The sequence below is a fragment of the Anser brachyrhynchus genome, assembly GCF_964034855.1.
Source record: "Anser brachyrhynchus genome assembly, chromosome: 1".
In the NCBI taxonomy this organism is placed as follows: domain Eukaryota; kingdom Metazoa; phylum Chordata; class Aves; order Anseriformes; family Anatidae; genus Anser; species Anser brachyrhynchus.
The window spans coordinates 122,982,971-123,004,820 of NC_137694.1; the positions used below are offsets into that span (position 1 = coordinate 122,982,971).

General features: G+C 37.4%; 1 protein-coding gene across 9 annotated transcripts in view; it reads left to right on the plus strand.

The window, feature by feature from the left end:
* Nucleotides 1-1,108: 1,108 nt before the first annotated feature.
* The window catches only part of LOC308187879 (uncharacterized protein), a 77,830-nt gene continuing 57,088 nt past the window's right edge, over nt 1,109-21,850 (plus strand). For 4 of the 9 annotated variants that reach the window (XM_080576308.1, XM_080576306.1, XM_080576307.1 and 1 more), the window contains exon 1: nt 1,109-14,735. In XM_080576308.1, the coding sequence (XP_080432434.1) occupies nt 14,679-14,735 (57 nt within the window). In that variant the 5' untranslated portion in view covers nt 1,109-14,678. Of the gene's footprint in view, nt 21,847-21,850 lie in introns of all 9 variants that reach the window. The other 5 variants (XR_013944967.1, XR_013944968.1, XR_013944969.1 and 2 more) reach the window with 5 other exon arrangements.

Genomic DNA, 21,850 nt, shown 5'->3' on the forward strand with positions numbered 1-21,850 from the left:
ACCAAGCCCACACCAAAGAAGACCGCCTTGAAATTTCCATTCTTTCTGTACTGTGGAGCTTCATCAAAGCTTCATAATTAAGATTGCAGTGAGATTTTTCTCTCTAGTAAAGCAGCATTGGATGAAGAGAAAGTAATGATTTGTGTGTGGATTGATGCTCCAAAGAGCATTTAGGTACCTTTACTGTCATTTACTTGGTATTAATTAGTTACCATCCATAGAGAAAAATTTCTTTCAGGCTAAAAGAGTAAATATACCCACATACAAAATGGGCATCTTGTCTTCTTCAGTTTCTTTAAATAAGTTTTGTTTCCAAGGGCATAATGGCATTACATACTTCTCCCTTTACATCCTTCTGGCTTCATGTTCCTGCTCATGATACCCAGGTCTACAACTTCACCTATTGTAGTACAATATTTTTCCAGAACTGTGTGGTAAATTTGAGTCACTGATGTGATCCACAGCAAAATTAAGTATTTGAGGAGTATCCTTTCAGAGCCTAAGTCATTTTAGCAACAAGGCGTCATGTGTGAGCACCAAGCAGGCAGGGGAGAACTTGCACCAGTTTCATTACTGCAGCAAATGCATCGTGTCGTCACAACCTCTGTCTCTGTATTGCAACCTCTTACTGAAGAGAGCAGATATTCTCTTCATTGCTGCTGCTGCCAGTCCCAAATAACATCTGTTCTTTAGGCCAGATGAGTCAGAAGTCCTAGAAAATGTCAAAATGCACCAATGAGAGGATCTGAAGCAAGAATGAGCTATTCCGATATAATTTGACCTCCTAACAGACCCAGGAGACTCCCCCAATAATTTCTGCAGCAATTGCTTAAATTATGTTTGAGCAGTAACTCACGTCTCCTCACATTTGCTCCCAGCGACTTTGGTTCAACCTTTTAATATCTTTCTTAGTGTTTTTTGTTGTTGTTTTGTTTTGTTTTGTTTTGCCAAGGTGTATTCTCATGATCAGCTTCAATCTTCATTTGCTGCCAAAGCATCAGTTCTCTTCAAGGAGTGGTTAAGCATTCAGTCACCTTCTTCTGTGGCCACATTTTATCGATGCCACCGTGCACTTGGGATGTTGCAGCAGCTCTAATCCTGGAGACCACAAAACCCACAACCATCAGATTTCAACAGTGGGAATTTAGGATGCAGCAAGGCCTGAAATCAGTGTGAAACCATATTGTCCATGTCTCAAAGGTTTGAGCTTAGTCACAGTCCAGCAGAAGTTGGACACAGAAGAGCATCTGGGTAAGGAGCCCAGTGTTTTGCATGTGGTTCCTGTGAAGTATAAAGAATGTTTGTTCATTATTTCTCATGGCTATATTAAGAAGGAACAAAAGGAGTCACCCAGGCGGTGGTAAGAACCTTGAGACATCCTGCCTGTTGATGTCTCGGACATAAGATTGAGAGAACTTTGCATAAACAATATAATTGCCAAACCGATAACCCACTGCCCTGTCTTAAGACAAACTAACATGACCAATTAAGGAGGGGAAAACACCACATACCCAGCAGAGGAAGACTACTGCCTTCATCCACGCGACCACCAGAGGGACCAGAGACGACCCCCTAGCAACAGTCGACGCAGCCACAGTACTAGGAAGGGGCTACGTAACCCCAGAAGAACTTGATGATAAAAGGGGACTGCGAAAAAGGGGGGGGGTGCGCGCCGTTTGGAGGAGCATGGACTCCCCGGCCGTCCAGCGCTGTTTTGCTTGCTGATCGCTTACTCAATATACTAATATACTAATAATATACTTTCTGGCTAAAAGAGTAATTTATAACAGTTCCCTCAGGAGAACTCTTGGCACACCCAAGGGGGTGCCTGGCTGAAACACTACACTGCTAGCAGCAGCAATGGAGTTTGTAAGTTGCCTGTAGAAAATTCAGCTCGTGACAGGAATGGCTTTGTGGGTGGAATGGCAAAGGCGGTACATCTGGTGACCTGTCATGATTGTCTTAACTGACCTAACAGTCTCCAAGCTACAACATATCATCCTGAAAGTTTCACATACTCCATATAGAAAGCTGTCATTTTCTTTACTGATATCCTATTGCATCAGTGGCCTCCACAAACTACACAGAAGACAAAGATGTGAGAACTAGATTAACTTTCAAAATGAACAGTAATTATTGTGACTAAATATTGGTCTGAAAAGTGCATGTCAGGTGGCCAGATTTCACTTTATTCATAGAAAGAGATTTCTGAAACAATGCCCCAAGGTTGGATACAAGCTTTGTTTCCTGTGAATATTATGTAATATTCGTTTGAAATTTCCCATTGCTACAGATATTCAATTCAGTAAACTCATTTATTGGCCTATAAACTGCTGATGAGTATTCACCTTCTTAAGCCCTTTCCCACCCTTCTTTAGTGAAAGTTTTAATTAGCACTATTTCATCCTGTAGTCATAAAAGCATAGAGAATTTTCAGCCTGGAATCAGAGCCACAAGACTTTCAGTAACAGTCAAAGAAACTGAAGTAAGAACATATAGTAAGGGCAGGTAGAAGAATATTTCAGACCTTAGAAAATCAATTTAGAAATAATGAACATTGATGAACATATAAAACTTGCAGAAAGTCTCATTTATTCATTGTGGGCTTCAATAAAGGGCATACCATTTGTCTGCTACAGTGCTGGAGCAGGATGGATTACCCTACATAGTGAATATTTTGTTTGGTGTTTTATTGATCTGAGGGGGAAATGCAGGTTGTACTGTAGACTATGAACTGGATTCAAAGCCACAAAAGTCAGTGAAAAGATTTCTTTTGACTTTGGGGATTTTAGATCGGGCATACGTTGCACAATCAATGCAACAATCAATTGGTTGCAGTCCTGGACCAAAGGGAAGAATATTCTCTGTCTGGTCCAAATGAGCTGCAGTTACTTCTTAGCATTTTCTTCTGTGAATTTGTTGCATAGAAGGAAACTGCTCTCTTTAATTTAACAAATCAACTCAGATAGGAGGGGTTACATACCCCTCCCATGTGTGTATCCATGGAGGCATATGCATGTATATGTCCTCCATTCTTGGCTTCCATAGGACTACCTATGGAATGTGGCCTTAAAAAAAAAAGAGGCAGAAATGGTTAGATACTAGTTGGGAATTTTGTTCATCTTCTTACAACAGCACTTCATAGATATGTATGTAACCCCCAAAACTGCTATAAACTAAAATGCTTATCTGAATTGTATCCAATGGGTTGTGCCTTGGAGTAGCGGCATTCAGTTGAAGAAAAAAACATCCTTTTCAGGAGACCAGGTACCAGATGCCAGGAAAGAGATAAGAGATATCAGAAGGGGTATCCTTTGTCCCTACAGAAGTGGGCAGAAATTTCCTCTTCTGAGTCTCCTCGGTAGGTATTTGAGGAGTCTAAAGATAACTCTAAAACCGATCAAAAAACAACACAAAAATGAAAACAGTGATCATCCATGTCAAACTATAGACAATGTCAAGTGGATATTGATTGTGAAGACAGAGATTTTAAATTTGTGTACTGTATATCTTTTTGTTCCATTGATAATTTAAGGTAGATTTTTTAAGAAAAAAAAAGTGAGAGAAAAAAAAAAAGAAAATGCAGAGTATGTAATGTTTGGAAGGCTACTGAACTTTGCTCCAATTGCATCTGATTGGCACTGTCTTGATTCAAAATTTGCAAATTCTTCTTTACAATACATGCATAATGGCCGTAAGATAGCTCTTTTCCTCTTTCTCCTTTTTTCAATTTATTTCAAGATACAAGAGATTTCTTTATACCCTAGAGCAGCAGGACCAATTTCTTCTGATACATGAGGGAGCACAAAAAATGACAATGGAGCTCAGCACCCAAATGGTACAATTTGGTCTGAAATATCAAAAAGATATAGTAGATATAATAAGTTGTGTGCTAGTGACATTTATCACAAAATATCAATATTTCATAAAGATGTTTTGTTCTCTGATTTTGACAGCTGCAATTTGCCTTCAGTTACTCATGATGAAACAGTATGTTAGTTAAAGGTGTCCATATGCATATTTTTAAAAACTCTTTAGACAGGCATTAGAAATAGCTCACTATGCTATTTAGTCTTTGCTGAGAATTGATGAGTCCTGCTGAGCTTTGCTTCAATTTCAATCTGTCAGAACTGATGTGTAATTTGTTTTAAGAAACTGATGAGGTTTCAGAAGTGTGCTGTTCTGGAAGGGAGTGTAAATTAAAAGATGGTCGATGAACATGTGACTGCTTGTACTTCTGCTGTCTAGCTCTGTAGTAGCCAGAAATCTTCTGGGAACAATAGAAAATTGTGAATGGGCTTTTAATGTTTGCTTAATGGCAAGGAGGGAGAGAAGGTTTGGACTACTGTGCAGAAAAGGATGCTTTTGGCAAGACAAGTGGTTACATTTCAGAGCTAGTTTTTGGAGGGTCTGTGAGTAGCACTGGCAAAGCTTTTCACAGGACAATATTTTCTATTCTAGTTCTGATGCTGCTCCTCTTTGCAGGACTTCTAAAAAATTAGAAATATAATCAGATTTATACAGAGGACTGCATTCTATCACTTTCTTTTCTCTATACAGAATTTGTCTGGTTCTGCTGGCTTGTACCAGTACTTGCTTCCAGTGCACTGACATCAGTCATGTAGATGGAAAGATGAGCTCTTGGAGTGAGTGTAAGGTGCTGAACAGCCTCATCAAACAAGAAGACAGTCAAAGTCCCTGGGGTTCAAACATAAGCACTTGCAAATGATATAAAAACAGTAGCTGTGATTTTCAATGTAGACTACAGCCTGGCTCTAAATTTACTTCTTCTTTCCTGTCCCTTCACCAATGGCAAAGTATAGAGATCCTTTAATCCTCTTTTATGCTATGTATCAGGAAAGTCACTCTTTAATAGTTTTTGAGTATTTTCTCACATCATATATAGTATCTTTGCAACTATACCTGTAAATGTATTTTAAAATTTCCCAATACTACTGCACACAATAGATCTCTTGCATTTCAAATCTTGAAACTAGCCAAATCCTACTTCTGCTTGGGATGTTGATTATTGTAAATACCAAAGGAGAATAAATCTACTATGGCTTAGCTAACTTTTAGTTATGTATCTAATAGTTACAGTAAGAGAAGTGGGAAAGATTATGTTTGTCACCAGATATTGTGAATATTTATAGTAAGCTCAAATACCAAGATATCAGCAGTTGCTCAGAATATCTATTCTTGGTGTAATTTGCACCCTGATTTTGTGGGAATGGGAAAGGAAATAGTCTTTTCCATAGGTTTTCAGGGTGCCAGAGTGATTTATCTAGTTTTCTTTCAAAAGGCTAGAAGTCTTTGTGATCTTCAACAGTCCCCAAAAGAGAGCTAATGAACAATGTGTACAATGAAGCATTGAAAGCAGGGAAAGCAAAGGAAATAATATTATTGTATTTTACAATGATGACAACAACTGCCAGATCTGGCTACTGGTCTATAGAACAGAACCTGTCCACTCCCTCCCCACAAATTTATAATATTTTAAATGCGGGCTTTTTATTATGTCTGGTTTTTTTGTTTGTTTGTTTGTTTGTTTGTTTTGTTTTGTTTTTGTTTTCCCTCTCTTTTTTCTTTTTTCTTCTCAGCATATAGTAATAGTATCTGTCAGACAACAGGGATACTTGATTCCAACCCATACAGTCACATCCTGGAAATGGGATTAAATAGACTAGGTAAAACATTAATTTCCATGAGTTTGCTACTTAATTATCATCCCAAACCACTGCAAGATCATCAAGCATGACGAAGAATATGAAAAAAGTTGTCTTCTGCATTTTACATTCAGCAGCAGCCACACTGCATTTATCTACAGTAAAAATGCTTGTGCATCTGCTTTCTTTCCAAGGCTTCAATGCATACTAATTATTTTCTCATGTATATTAACTAGGATTTTATAACTTCTGCTGCTTTGTGCACTGTTTCAAATCTTTATCCCATAGCTTTTCTGCTATCTTGCTTGCTTAGAGCTGAAAATATATTTTCATAAAAGTCTGGTGCAAATTCATTTTTGTACACGGGCAGAATCTTGTAAATTTAATACCACATAATACAAAGACCATACTCTTTAGACAAGTCTTATATTTCTTGGGTAGGGTGAAACACTGAAGTGTACTAAGGTGAATTGTCTTGTTTTATTACGTTTCATTTGCCTCTAACCACAGGTAGAACATGCCAAATACCTTTATAAGTTCCAAGGGCCTCATTACAAGCCTCCGCCCACACTGATAATTAACCTCAGCATCACACATACTTGGTACATATGGCTTACAGACACTACAGGTATTTAAGTAAGAATACAGCTCTATGCTTTGTCTGAGCTGTCCTGGTTCCACTTCCCATCATTCTTTGTATCCATCTTTCTTTACTTCAATTCCTAGCAAAACATATTCTTTTTTAAAATAATTAATCAATCTTTGATATAGCAACCTGATATTTATTGAGAATTTGGTCTGTCTTTTTCACATCAATAATTTTAAGTGAAAAAGTTATATTTTGCACCATTGTTCATAGTAAGAGAAACCTTCCTTCTGCATACAGAGTCATCACTGAAGTCAGCAATTTTCTTCCTTCCATTCCCTATTTAGTCAGCACTGGAAATATCCTTTTCTATATTACTGCTTGGCCTAAATAATATGTAATTCAGCATTAGCATTAATACTGCATCAGGCCATTACGCCTTGCTCTGCTTCAGTAATTCACTCCATGGTCCAAGGGTTGTCTTTATTAACAGGTCAGCCAGAGAACTAAGTCTACTGAAGAAGAACTGCAATTAGGATTCCCAATCCTCTCCTAACTGTTCTGACATATTATCTAATCTTCACAAGCACATAAAACTTTAAGAAGAGAACTACCCACACATTTAACTTTGTAATACAGTAACACCTTGATGATTTTGAGATTTCTCCCCACACACATACGATTCAGAAAGATCTTTATTATTATTACTATTATTATTATTATTATTATTATTATTATTATTATTATTATTGGAATCAGAGGGTGGGGATAACATATTCCAGGTAATGCACTCAAAATATTTATCACGGCTAGTTAAAAGCTAGAAGCTTATTGTATTATATGCTAAATAGTTTTTCACATCTTGTTTAGTGGAAGTGACCTGGCATTGTGCATGGTGCTATATGTTCCTGTGGCTAGGCCAGCCTCATCTCCTTGAAAGGCAGAATCAAAAAACATGGATCTTGCTTTAAAACAGTTACAGTCGGTCCATGGCACCCATGGTTGGCTGATTCAGCACAAGATGTTTAAAATGAAGCTAGACTCTGGAAATTGACTATATAAAAGTATGATTTGTGGCAATACCAAATCTGCAGTATCATATGGCATTTCTTTCACTTGGCTTATTCATTACTTTTATTCCCACTTTCCATTTTTTAAAGATGCACCACAGGATTTTGCAGTCACATACTGCCACCTGCAATAATCTGCCACCAGATTACCTCTATCGGTAATTTGAGAGACTTATGAGTTTTTCAGAAATATGTGATGGCGTTGCATTCCAGTACCTTTACCTTTGCATTATCTTTGTAAATTATTTTCCACTTCTTACTGTACAAAGAAGAAAGGTCACCTTAAAGGTTATGGTTATCCTAAGATTAAGGAACTGCGTGTGAAATTCTCAGGTCTCCCACAGATTTCTTGTGGAATCCTGAAAACATCCCTGAATCTTTTTTTTTTTTTTTTTTTTTTTTTTTCTTGTGATGTGATGATAGTTTGTTACCTTTTTTATTTAATCAGGTTAGGAGCCAACAGTGAGAAGATAAACACTACATGGTCAGACAGTATACTGAAGATGATCCAATGATAATTTAAGTAGATAGAATCCATTTCTCAGTGTAAAGTTGACAAGAATTTTAGAAATCAGTTTTGTAGATGTTTTAGGTGGAGACACCAAGACACACAGGAGATATTGAAGGAAGTGCCTCATTTACCTCTTTTCTGTTTGTGTAATCTGAAGGGCTAGGGTCACAGAATTATTCATTACATAATTTGGAGGGTCTGGATGCCAGCTGGTGTTGTCCTTACTCAAAACAAGGAAATTAGGTCAGCTAGATTGGGTTGCTCAAGGCCTTGCCCAGTTGAGTTCTGAATACCTACAACGATGAAGCTCCCGTAGCTTCTCTGGACCCCTGTTCCAGTGCCTGGCCACCCATTTTCCTTGTATCTAATCAGAATTTTCCAAGTTCCAACTTATTCCTGATGCCTCACATCTTTGCCCTGTGTATCTTTGAGAAGAGTCTGATTCTGTATCCACTACAACCTGCCAGTATAGACACCTGTAGACTGCAATATTTCCCTTTACCTATCTCCTCTCAAGGCTAAACAAACCATCTCTCTCAGGTTGTCCTCATATGCCCAGTGCTCCATCCTGTTGACCATCCTGGCTGCCCTGTGCTGGACTTGTTCCAGTATGTCAACGTCTTTTTTGTACTGGGGAAGCTAAAACTGCAGAGTGCTCCAAAGGTGGTGCCACGAGTGCCAAACAGAGGTGAAGGATCACCCTGTTGGATCTGCTGGCTATGCTTCTATTAATAAAGCTCTGGATACTCTTGACCTTTAAGGGCACATTGCTGGCTCATGTTGAGTTTGTTCGAAGATCTTTTTTAGCAGAGCTGCTCCCCAACCAGTTATTCCCTATCCAGTAAGCCCATACAGTGAGCTACCCCATTTCAAATACAGGGCTTCCAGTGTATTTTGCTGTTCTGTCCAGTTTAATGTCATTTGCAAACTTGTTAAGAGTGCTTTCTGTCCCATCATCCAGGTCATTAATAAAGACAGTATTGGTCCCGGTGTTGTTCCCTGAGGAATGCCTCTGGTTAGTAGCCACTAGATGTACTTTGTGCCTACTAATTCTGGTGATAAACTTTTGAGCCAGGATGGCCAGGCAATTCTCAACACTGCTTTTCCATTTTGTATCTCCTTAATTTGGCTTTAAGACTGCTGTGGGAAAACACATCAAAGACCTTGCAAAAATCAAGATAAACAACATCTACAGTTCTCCTCTCATCCATGCTATCAGTCATCACAAATAGTAGATGACTGGTAGAAGGCAATCAGTTTGCTGAGGCACGATTTTTTCCTGAGAACTCCATCTGGCTGTTCCCAGTCACCTTCTTGATCTTGATGTGCTTGGAAATAAACAAGAAATGAAAGATCTACAACTTAATTTTAGTTGTTAACATTATCTAAATACCTCTGAGAAACTGGTACTGAAGTGACAGAATCTGGCTGAGTGTCAATAGAGCAAATCTACTGAGCTATTTCAGAGTAGAACCATATTTTGCTTTAGCATTGCTCAGACTTAGCCAGTGTAAAAACAAACAAACCAAAAAACAAATAACAGAAAAACACTTCATTGTTATGTTGTAGTAGAAGTAATCATATACGAAAGATGTAGGTAAAGGCTTTGACAACAACTCCAGTATGAAAATGTTTAAGGTCCTTACACACAGGTACTATCATCCTATCAACTTATTTAAACAGTTTACTCTAGCTGACATCTGATACCTTGAATTCAAAATTTATTATATACATACATCTATTGAGCTTTCTAAAGTGTAGGGATTGTAAATGATTTTATTTAGAACTTCAATCCATTCTTAATCTTAACTGCTTTCTTAGGCTGCTATATTTAAATTCATATTCAAGAACCTCATGTTCCTTGTATGAATGCTTCTTTTAATTACACAGGATAAGTATTTGCTACTGTGAGTGAAATCCTGAACCAAACAGAAATTGGATAGTGTTATCTCTGAGTGAATGTATTTTGAGATAATTCCAGTTTGCACTGCCTCGTTAAAATTGTCTAGCACATATTTAGCTCTTAAAAAAAAAAAAAAAGGGACCTTGTAAGTATTCCACTTAAACCCATTTGCTTGGTAGGGTTTGTTCACCTTGTTTATAATTATCTCTGCTTTTAAAATGTCAGTGTTACAGGGTTAACAACTCCCTCTTTCTGTTGCAAGTATATTTGAAGGGGACTGAGCTGAAGGAAAAAACCTTCCTTTTCCCTTTAGCTTGCTAAGTTGCTACAGGCTGCTGTCAGCTTCACCTTATCAAGTACTGAGAACACCTTATTAATTCCTTCAGTTTTTGCCCTCCAGTTTTACTCCTGCATGACTTATGGTAAGGATTGTGTTTATGCTTAATCTATTTTTAAAGCTAATTCACAGGAATTCAGTGGGATTTATTTCTGTTTGTGAAATTGTTGCCTAGCAAATAACAGTGAACAGTCTCACTGTTCTTTCCTAAGAAAAGCATGTGTAGATATAGGAAAATTGTTTTCCTTTCATTATTGGATTTTTTTTTCCTTAATGTATTTTTACTTAGCTACTGTCTCCCTAAGCATCTCCAGATAGCAAATCTTTAATCTTCTGTGAAACCTCTGTTATCATAAAAAAGTGACACTGTGAATGCAAATGCTCTCAGTAAGGAACTACTGCTTAGTGAAAGGAAATGCAGGCATACAATGTCTATCTTTCAGAGGTTTGTTGTTGTGAAACAGAATCATTCAGTTCTAGGTCACCCACTTATACTAGATTTAAGTCAAGGGTGGTAAAAAAATGTTTACAGTTGGATGGCTGTGCAGTGGCCTCAGTAAAATGAATGTATCTGCTTTCTAGTTTCCAGTGAGCAGGTGTTGAACTACTAAATAGTAACCGCAACTACAAATACTATCTCCTGGGATTTCCCTCCCTATCTTTAGGTCCCACTAGAGTCATCTCAGCAGCAGCAAGCTGAAGTCAGACAGCAAGCTGAAGGGGTAGACCATGTACCCTTCTCTCAGAGGTGCAGCTAGTGTTAGGCTATGTCGGCTGATGTGATTTTCTGCTCCTGTGGGAAAGTGAATTTTCTTTGTGTCTAAGAAATTAACAACAAAACATCCAGATTCACTCATCTAGGTCTGTTAATATAGCTATATCCTTTCTGTAGGTACCCATTCCTGAAAATTTGGAATGACTATTTTTCACAAGTGACTCCATGTAAAAAAGCTTAGGAGACCAACTGAAGAAAACCCATTCTTTAGAAAGTGTTAGATGGTTTTCCCTGAAACTCTCCAAATGGCCTCAAACTGAGTATCAAAAATAGCAAATACATATCAGGACTAGTCACTGTGAAATCTCTTTGTCTTGATGTAAATTATTTCATAGAAGCAGTGATATACAGAAAGGTTATTGTTGATGTCGTACCCAAGAATAATACTCTCTGGTTTGACAAACCATTGGCAAAGTTCTAGTTTAGAAACAAAAAGCTTCTTTAATGAATGGAAATTGAGAACACCTGGCCATTATTCATTTGGAGCTTCTCTATGTATAAATCTACATGTTTTACGCAGCTGCCTCAGGAACTACAAGATTTCATTTTTATCTTTATGGCTGCTTGCACAGATCTTCTGAGATAACTTGAAGTTCTCTATGTAAATTTGTTTAAATACTACAGTTCATTTGTTTGTGTTTTAAGATGAATATGGTAGCATAAGTGTAGAGAGACATTTGCTAGCTAGTGTAAATTTCTATTGTGAGCATTTTTATATATCACTTATACTCCTCTCTCACATCCTCCTTGTTCTTTCCTTCACTGTAACACAATCCCTTGAGCATGCTCTGTGGCATCTCAGTCACAGAAAATATGACTGTGGTCTTCCAAGGCAGTCAAGGTGTTCTCATAGTACACACCTCAACATCTCATACTACATAGTAACAGGGAGTCCTGCTTTCATGTCACAGGGCAGACTTGCTTCTGGTTTCCCTAAAGAGAATGATAAAGCTGCTATTGTCTCAGACAAGATCCTTAGGCTGAGCTTTTCTTAAGGGTTCATTTTATTTTTGCTGGTTGTTTTCCCTTAGATACAAGGTTGTAGGAATAAAATTTCATTCTTAAGACATGTATCTGTCTGTAGAAGTTGGATCCTATTTGCTGCAGTCTTTCTACATGCATAACAAACATTACTTGCCTGAAAGAAATGTGCTTATTTTTTCCTCCTTTTAATCCTAAAACAAAGGAGATGACTTTGAAAGTCTTCAGCCAGTAGCCATGGAACACAATACAGTAAACTCAGCTCAGTCCAGGTTTCTTTCTGCCTAACTCTTCTCTTAAAAGACCAGCTCTCATCTGCCTCCTGATTTTCAAAATTGTTTTCTTGTATGCCCTTGTTCAGTACAGGCATGAATGTTTTGACTTCTCGGTCATCCTGTAAAATCTTACTTTATGGGTTTTAGGAGAAAATGTGAAAAATTATTTTTCAGAATTATGGGATAGGCTTTTTTTGTGGCTTGCCAGATGAAGCTACTTGTCCCTACTGAATGTTTGTTCTTTAATGATGCTAGTTATGATTTGCTGTAAATTGTTGTCTCATACTGAATGATCTTGAAAAGACTATCTTTACTGTTCCCATTTTGTGGCTTATGTGTTGTTTGTGATGGTTTCTCAGAAGTTTGTTACACAGTACAGTTCAGTTAAATGGGAGCCTTACAAATCTCACATAGGGGAATATGTCTGGTACAGTGTAGTCTAGTGCCTTTAGTAGCTAAATGGTATGTCAGCATGTAAAAATCAATTGAAACCTAATACTGGCATTGTCTGCAAGTTGGAGTAGTCTATAGGTACAAAATGCATTGTAAAATGTAATTCTAGTTGTGTGTTCCTCCATTTGTTGACTCTTTTTTTTTTTTTCCTGCTCTGCTGCAGCCATTAAACAAATCAATCCTAATTCAGCGTAGCTCCTAAAGGACTTTGTGAAAAGCTTCTTTAAAAGTGGTTCATAAAACAAAACCATATCAACACGATGTTATCCTCCAAGCTAGTGATACTTGTCATGATCACTTAATAGGCAAGTTTTTCTTTTTACTGATGTGTGTATCAAGGAAGAAGACAAAACAAACAACAACAACAAACAACACAGCTCTTTTATGTGGAGATCCTTTTTCACCATTGATTACCTTAATTTGATTTTATCTAGCAATTCCTGCAAAATTCAGTGTCTTAAATTATCAAATTATCAACCTTGTATTTCTGCTAGCAGGGCTCAATGGGCTCTTAAGTAGTGAGTTGACCAGTTATGGATACATGCCTTATGAACTCTTTTCCCAAGTATTACTTAAAAGTAAATGTAGTGATTTCTCCCTGTTCTCATTTTTCTTCAGGCTGTGCAAAGTAGCTCCCAAAGTTATTGATTCACTGGTTTAATTAATTCATTTACTGTTGTATGTCATACTTTCTGTTTGGATGGTTCAACTATTCTGTTGCTGTTAGCATATCCTTATAGCGCACAATAATTTGGGGTTTTGGTATTGGCGCTTGAAACAAATTCCACAAAATTCCACTAGACGTTTCCCTGTATGCTACTCCTGCTTATTGGGATCGTACTTTGTCTTTTGCAACACTCCAGACTGGTGAGAACTGATACAGAGCCTGTGAAAGGACTTCAATTTTCACAGCACTTTTCTGAACACCTTCTGCAGACAAGTTTTTCTCAAGATCCCTCTCTAAAGGAATGACAGCAATACAAGAGGATATAGCTAAGCTAGCTTTAAACTAGCTTCACAGCTGCTGATAGGTCTATGTTGGTAGATCAAGGAGCACATTTTTCTGTAAAGCCCACCTGAGGAGCTGGGCAAATGCTAGGGAGATTAGTTCATGCTGATACCTGTACCGCTGTGGTTACAATGCCAAGCGCCCAAATCGTCTAGTTTAAAGTGTGACTACACAACCTCTATTGCTGCAGTAGGTGTAAGACTGCCATACCCTATAGCAGTGAGAGAAAACCCAGACTGTAAACAGAGGTAATCACTGGCATGTTTTAGTGTGTGCTACTAATGTGTTTGTTTATCATACGAGCGCTTAGCTCTCCTTTCTGTTATGTCCTTGGTGTACTCCAGCTAATTTGGGTAGTTTTAGGTGTATAATTCACTGCGTTTCAGATACTAACACTTGTAAATAACCCTTGCTGCTACACCCAGAGTCTCTTGAAAGGTTAATTTTGTTTCAAAATAAAGGTCCAAATCCCAACATAAATCCACCTCCCAGTAGTGTCTGTCCAGAGTCTTACCAGGCACTTGATTCATGTGGGAAGCTGCGGACATCATGTTAGACTGTAAGCCAAAAAAGTTTTTGATCCCTGCCTGACCTTACTTGAAGTTATGGGCATACAAGTCTCAGGTCTAAAACAAAAACAGCAAGCTTAAAATATAGTGGGAACAACATTGTTACTAATTCCTTGCATAAATCACCTCATGTCTCTCTGCATCTTTTCATTCTCCCTGTCTTTGTTTTGGCTTTCTAGGTGATAAGCTCTTCAGGAAAAAGATGTGTTGTTTTCCTACATGTTTGCATAACATATCACAAGGAAGTGCTCTTCTCAAATAGAGACAGAGGATGTAGGCACATTCCTGTGCTACATTTTTCTCTTTGTCATTTTCTTCCTTGTGAATAGGAGCTTGTTTTGCATGTCTGCAGCTTGTGTGAGAGGCTGGGTGGAAATACCAAGTATTGCTCAGAGCATCAATTGTCATCTGGCTCTTCTGGGTGAACTTTCCATCTGCCTGTCCTGGTCAAATGGTCAGTTTGGGATCACGGTGTGTTGGGAGAATCACTGATGGAAGTCTCTTGCTCCTGACTGCATAATTTCTGATCATGGGTTGTTGAACATGGTGAAAAAACAAAGTCATGTGTACACTACAATCACAACAGTTGATATGGCAAAGGTAAGTTTAAATTAATTGGTTGGATACAGTAATAGTTCTAGCTCTGACAACATGTGGTTTATTAATACCTGACTTAACAATTTTTTGCAGTCAGATTTAGCAGCTTGTGCTGTATTCCACATTACTGGTCCTAATGGGAGACCAGCAGTAGCCTTAGCTAGCTAGAGTCAAGGCTGCAATTGCATTCACAGCTATATCCACTGTCTGACTGACAGGATTGAAGATGATCCTTCACTCTCTAAGTGCAGAGTAGCTTATTTGCTTATTTGTGGTGTTCCAAAACACTCTGGAATTCCTTAAGCAAACATTACTAAATATTGTCCAGTTCTATTATTATTATTATTATTATTATTATTATTATATATTTTTAATCAGGATGTAAATTCATCATAAATGAACACCTTCTGATATAAGATAGCAGAAACGGGCTTGTATACTTAGCCACAGCTAATTGTTGCTTGACTACCAGATCCATGGGACAAGACTACCATAGTGCAAACTGGTGCGAGTCTAGGCAAGTTCCTTACTTATCTTCCTGTAGAACAAAAGGCTTTTGGAGCTCTTATTTAACTGTCCTGTACCTGTGCTGCAAATTTAAAAATGTAGAACCAATGCCTCGAGCTTTTTTTTTTCTTTCCTCTTGAACTAAATGATACAACAATGGAAACAGCTTTACTCATTTTAAAGGAAACTTCATATCAGTTCTAAGTCTAGAAGGCCAAGTACTGCGTCTGACCACCTGAGGAAAAATTTGTTGTGGGCACAGAAGATAAAAGCATGTATGATCCATGGTTAAAAGCCTCCATAATTCTTAATAATAAGACTTTCCATTTTAATATAGAAAAGGAATGCCTTGGGTTGAAGTATCTGTATCTCACTATGCTGTCTGGTGTTCAAACAGCCTCAGTATTATGGGGGAAAGGAAAGCAAAATTTGAAGTAACTTGTCTTTTGGTATTATTCATGTCTCATTTTTGTAGCATACTAAGCATTAAATGGGAGATTTCTATCCTGTCCTAACCTTACTTAGAAATTCAAATAAGACATCAAGAAGCTTAAGGGAAGCTAATGTTATTAACCCTTTAATGTTGTTGACCGCAGTATAATACATTTTAGGTTAAATGTGATATGATAAGGTATCTAAAAATATTTTCAAGGAACACTGCCAGTAGTTGGTCATTTGCAGACATTATTTATAGCTTTGGTGGTAAGTGGTAAATTTCTTTCTAACTCGTTTATCTTAATCAGATGTTTTTCCTGGATACAAAAATAAGCCAGTAGCCATATTCCTGCTCATAGAAGATGTGCTGAGTCACTGGTGAATAATTCACTTAGGCCTGAAGCCATGCTACAAGACAACTTTTAACCGCTACATATGCTTCACTCTTTTGTTCACCTGCCCTGCTTAGGTCATAAGGAGCACAAAACAACATGAAAACTAGCAAACCAGTCTAGCGGGTGTGAAGGAAAAATGAAAACTTTTCCTCTTATTTACATCTTACTTCTGTCATAGCACTGAATTTTTCATATTATAACATGTCATGTTACCTTATGTAGTATCAAGACACATTTCAGTTTTAACCTCCTCCCCCCCCCCCCCCCCCCCCCCACCTGAAACCACTGCATCTGTTTTTTCAACATTTGCTGTTCTCTATTGTTGGTAAAGACCTTGGAAATGTTATAGTTAATTTTGGGAACTGGCCTATCACAATATTGATGTCGATGTGGACATGAATTAGACACAAGTTGCTCTGAAATTATTCTGAGCCAAGGAGCCTGTTTCATGGGTTTGATATCTGGGTTGCATTCTGCACCAAAATTGTTCTCATCTTCTCTGCTAAGCACACAGCCTTTTTCCAGCCATGCCTATGTAACAATAGTACTAATGTTGCCTGGGTCTGGTGTGAACAGATATTGCAAAGAGAAACAAAAGTACAAGATGATGATATTGCATCGTTAGTCTGAGACAACCAGCTTCTCCAAGGCAATCAACAACCATTACTTGGTCGAAAGTTTGGAAAGGTTGGACTTGGTGCTTAGGGACATGGTTTAGTGGGTGAAATTGGTAGTGGGGTGATGGCTGGAGCAGATGATCTTGGAGGGCTTTTCCAACCTAATGATTCTATGATTTTACCTGGACCTGCTATTGTTATGTGCCAGGATGTCCCTCTCTAATTCACTGTGTTTGTTGCCTGCCAGAGGTTATCTGCAGGCAAAAAGAGTAAAACTTGTTGCCCTTCATCTCCTTCAGTTCTGGCAGATCACCTATTTTCTATGGGAATATGGCCATTTCAGGGTGATTTTATCCAAATGGAGAAAAATGGGTCTGCTTGGTTTCTGCAGCTGACTGCTGCTTCTCACCCTAAAATGTACAATGTCAATGTTATGAAGTGGTGGCAGCTCTCACTATAATCTTTCCCCCTTTGCCTTATCTGTCATTTGCATGTCCCTGCAAGTCTGCAAGGCTCACTGACTGATGCCAGTTCTTAGACAGCAGATGCTCTTCTGTTCAGCTTTCTGTTAAACAAAATATCTGACTGACAACGTAGGCATCTTTGCTTCTGTAATTTAAATACAATAAATACGGCATTAGATCTCACAGTTTGGTGTTTTCTTTCAGGAAACTATAAAAAAGTTGGTTCCAGTATGCACATAAGTAAGAAAAAAACAAACAAACAAACAAACAAACAAAAAAACACCGCACTTATTTGTTTTTCCCTCTCTATATCTGTTACTCAGTTGGTTCTATGGCTGCTATTGGTAGGTGACAGAGAATTAGCTATACTCCATAATTTACGTGACAGTTTACCATTTGTTTGATAGCTGTTCACAGTGGCTTCTCTGATGGCAAAAGTATTTTGATCTTTCTTTGAGAAGCTCAAAAAGTGAGATTGGTGTGGAGAAAAGAGGGACCCTTTCTATGGTTGTTGCTTTTATATGAAAACTGTTTCACGTGTGTTATAGCCCTGATGCTAGCAAAGTTTTTTTTGGGAATCAGCAGGTTCTAGTCTTTTCCAGTATGAAATCATCAGATCTTAGATATAGAAGTCACTTGTATCATTAAAAGATAGTTGCTTTTGAAGTCTTAAGGCTCTGGTAGAAATCAGTTTTCTGTCACTAGGAATATATGTGGAGTTCATGTTGAAGAAAGAAAACTGGCTTTGATAATTACACATAACTAATTTTCTCCAGAAATATGTTCTTTTCATAGTACTTACTATTATTTTTCCACATTTACTGAAAATACCCCTTTGTCTGAAAAATAAAACAGACTCCAACATTGTACTGATAAAGGTGTAAGTAATTAATTACCAACTTGTTCATTACAGTGCAAGTAGCTGAGCAGAAGTCATATTTTACTAAATTAATTCAGCTTTTAATAAAGAAAAGTTCTCCCAGACTTCATGCCAATGTGGGGTAAATGTTTCTCAGGTGGTCCATTCTCAGCCAATATGTACCAAAGTTGAATTTGATATGCTGTAAGAAGATTTCTAGCTCCAGAATCTTTTCATAATGATATCTCAGGAAACAAAAAAATGCTATATGGGACTATTTGCTCCAATTAACTCACTTAAATCTATTGCCTTTGCTCTAGGATGCTCGTTTTCTCATAATATAAACAAGATCTTTTTCTCTCAGCTTGCTCTATAATTTGGCATAGGTGGAAAGCTTTAATTGCTCCATCAATTGTATTGTTTGCTTTAGGCTGACATTAGGTGTTTCTTACCTTTCTCTTAGGTTTTGTGATTTTTAAACTTCTCATTCTTGAAATGATTTAGGAATCTCTATCCAGATGGCTTTTAAGTAAAACTTGCTTCAAAACAATGCAACTGAGAAACAATTATTTTTGTAATAATAATTATTTTGTCTATGCAGCTAGACTCATTTAGCTCATCTGTACGTTGTTGAAAGTTTTCTTGTTTTCTATAGATATCTTCAGTTTTTTTTTTCTACAGCTTCTTGTGTCTCTTACAAAAGTATCATAACAATACTAATAGTTTCTAAAGGAATTTCATTTTAATCTTAGTGGCCAGTGAATCAATAATCATGTATATTTTTACCAATCTACATGAAGTGTTTTGTAGCTCTGAAATCAGAGGCTGTCTGAAGTGGAGTAGGAGGTGTATTCACCTGATTGAGCGTATGCCCTAGGCTACCAAACTTGAACAATTATTTTTTACCAGAGAAGAACTTCAGTATAATTACTGTGACCTCTGTAGAGAATAAAAATTTAGGAATATTTATGGCTTACCTTCAAACAAAATGGTTACCTTAAAGCATCTATGCTAAATTTAACAAAAGATTGATTAAGAAAAGACTTTGTCAAAAGATTTAACCAAAGATTAGTTCTATTAGTGATAATAGGAACAATAGAGTGAAGCCAAAGTAAAAAGTATGTAAATCTGGTCCACTGGAAGAAAGAAAAGCCATTTATGCATTTTAAAAAGACAAACTTCATATGCCATGGTGTTGGTTATGTTCTCTTGAATATTTGATTAATTCGAGGAACCAGCTTGTAAGCATTAGGAGGCCTGAGTCAGTGTGCTTTTTTTTTTTTTTTTTTATTGATATGCAAACTAATAAAGGAATATCTCCACAAACTCCATCACATGAGCTACAGCATGTTCTTGTTGGTCTTCATTTAACCAGCACTGGTGAACCGCTCTTTACCTCAGACAGTCTCTGATTTCAGAGTTACCAAAGCCCTTAGAAAGATTAGTGTAAGGATGATTGACCGTTGATTCCTGACCCATAATTAAATAATAATAATAATAATACTGCTAACACAAGAGTGAGCTTGTCTTTCTGTTTTACTTTAGTACATTCACTTAGGAGAAGTGGATCCTGGACAGAAATCTAATCCTAGCAGTAATATTGCTTTTAACATATCTTATCCTGCTATGAACTCCCTCTGGTTCTTAGTGCAGGTATGCTGGTGTTCTGCTTGAGATGTTATGGCAAAACTTTTTTCCTTCTTGTGGCAGTGCTATACTGTGAAAACACAGTTTGTGAGGTTTATACATTTATTTTGGGTAAAGGGTTACTTCATGCAACAGATCTGATTACACAGTATAACGTTATTCCAGAAATGCTGCGGGCCAGGTCCATGAGGAGGGAAAAGTAGTGGATCTTACCCATTTATTCTATCTGATAGTTTCATCTAAAGACTGTTGTAGTGACCTTTTCACTGCTGGATTAATTTAAGAAAAAATCTTTTTATTGTGCCATTTTTGAATTAGTCTGACACTTGCCTATTTCTGATGAGAAAGACAACCTCTGCTTATGTGCTGCATTATTGTATATCAATAGTTTCTCAAACTGTTTCATGCTTCGAGTTAACCCTTATATCACTATCTTAAGGACCACCTAGAATGCACTCCCCATCCCTCCAAGTGCTAAGCCACCATGACACCAGAGGGGGTTAGAAATTATATTTCTTCCATAATTTTGTTGAAGACAGGTCCTGGAGCTGTGAAATAACCAGTAATTTGTAAATGTCTATGAAATGAAAAATCACAGAGCACTGAGAGAATACCTCAAGTGCTCTGCAATTACTGCAGTGCTTTTTATTATCCTCAAAGGCAGATAGAAGAGCCTCTCACCACTATCATAATTTTCACACAGAAAATGTTAATAAAAATTGGTTCATAGTTCTGTGTTGTACTAAAAGCAGCTATTTCTTCCCTGCACCCCTTTCAGGTAACTATATTAAAATTTAATATTTTACTCCAACAGTAACTGGAAGGATTTAAAATGGCTTCAGGACTACCTTTATGAAATTCTTGGTTGCCTGAGAGTTTCTGAAATAGCCACTAAATCTGTTATCTGCTACATTAGAGGCTACGTTTGTAGGTTTATTTTGTTGGTGGTGTTTTGTTTTTTTGTTTGTTTGTTTTTCTGAATCAGCTGGGATTATTACCACTGGTATAGGTTGAGGCTAGTGAAGATACTCTGTCTCCAGTACTCAAAGGTATCGAGAGGCAGCTGAGCAGCACACTCAAGTCAGCACCAAGTGTGAAGACAAGCATGATATGATAAAAAGGTATGAAAGGAAGTTCAAAAAAATAAAAATATATGTCTTTACTGCAATCAGTCAGCAAAAATCCTGTTTATTTTAGATGTTTACAAAGTAAGTTCTCTTTCTAGTCAAAGGAAAGAAAAGGGACTTTGGGGGCCAATTGCTGTCTTTTAGGCATTTATTTTGTATCTTAAAAGGTCAGCTGTAGAGCTCTACATTTAATCTGATGCAACTTGCCTGTGACATCTAAGTGCTGTGAGTCACACATCACTGCATAGCTTCTATGGAAGCTCTTTAATACTTTATTTTTCTTAATATACTTTTTACTTCTTTAATGAAGAAGAGGGGTAGCCCTGCTTACACCTGTCCAACATATTGCTGCACCATGCCCAGCAAACAGCTGTAGGAAAGCAGAAAACTTTCACATGCACGCAATAAGTTTGTTCTTCTTGTTCCTTGAAACCCGGAAACAAAGGTTTATCTTTCTAAATACTACTTAGTGGTGCTCTTTATTATCTGTTTGTGAATGCACAGGCAGTCATTCTATAACATTAGCAGGTAACTGTCACTGGGCAGAAGCCTTTGGAAAGATGTACATAAGAGGCACAGAAAAGGCCTTGTATGTGTGCAAATGTATTGAATCTCTTTATCCACTCTCTGGGGCAGTAAGGAATTTGCCTGTAATTGGGTTAAACAATTTTGTGAGGTACTCTGTATAATTTAGAGAATTGCTATGTGACTCATTGGTGCCTTCACAGAAGTGAATAAATATATGAAGTGGGGGAGGTGAGCTTTTCTCTGTAGAATACCAAATATTTTTTATTTATTTTTATTTTATGGATGAGTGCACATTTACTTAACTTTTCAGGGTTGTTTGAGGTCTCAAGACATGAGTGTGCAACACAGATTACTCTTTCTGTTTCTTGAGTACCTACTCATGTATGGAATAAACTATTTGGGGTTGTTCTCTGGAAAAGTGACAGTATAATTAGTTCACATGCTTGCTCTTTCTCTTTAAGACAGTCATAAAACCACACAAGAAACATTAGAGAACATCTCTACCATGGTCTTTTAGCTGGCTGTAGGGAAGATGGTAA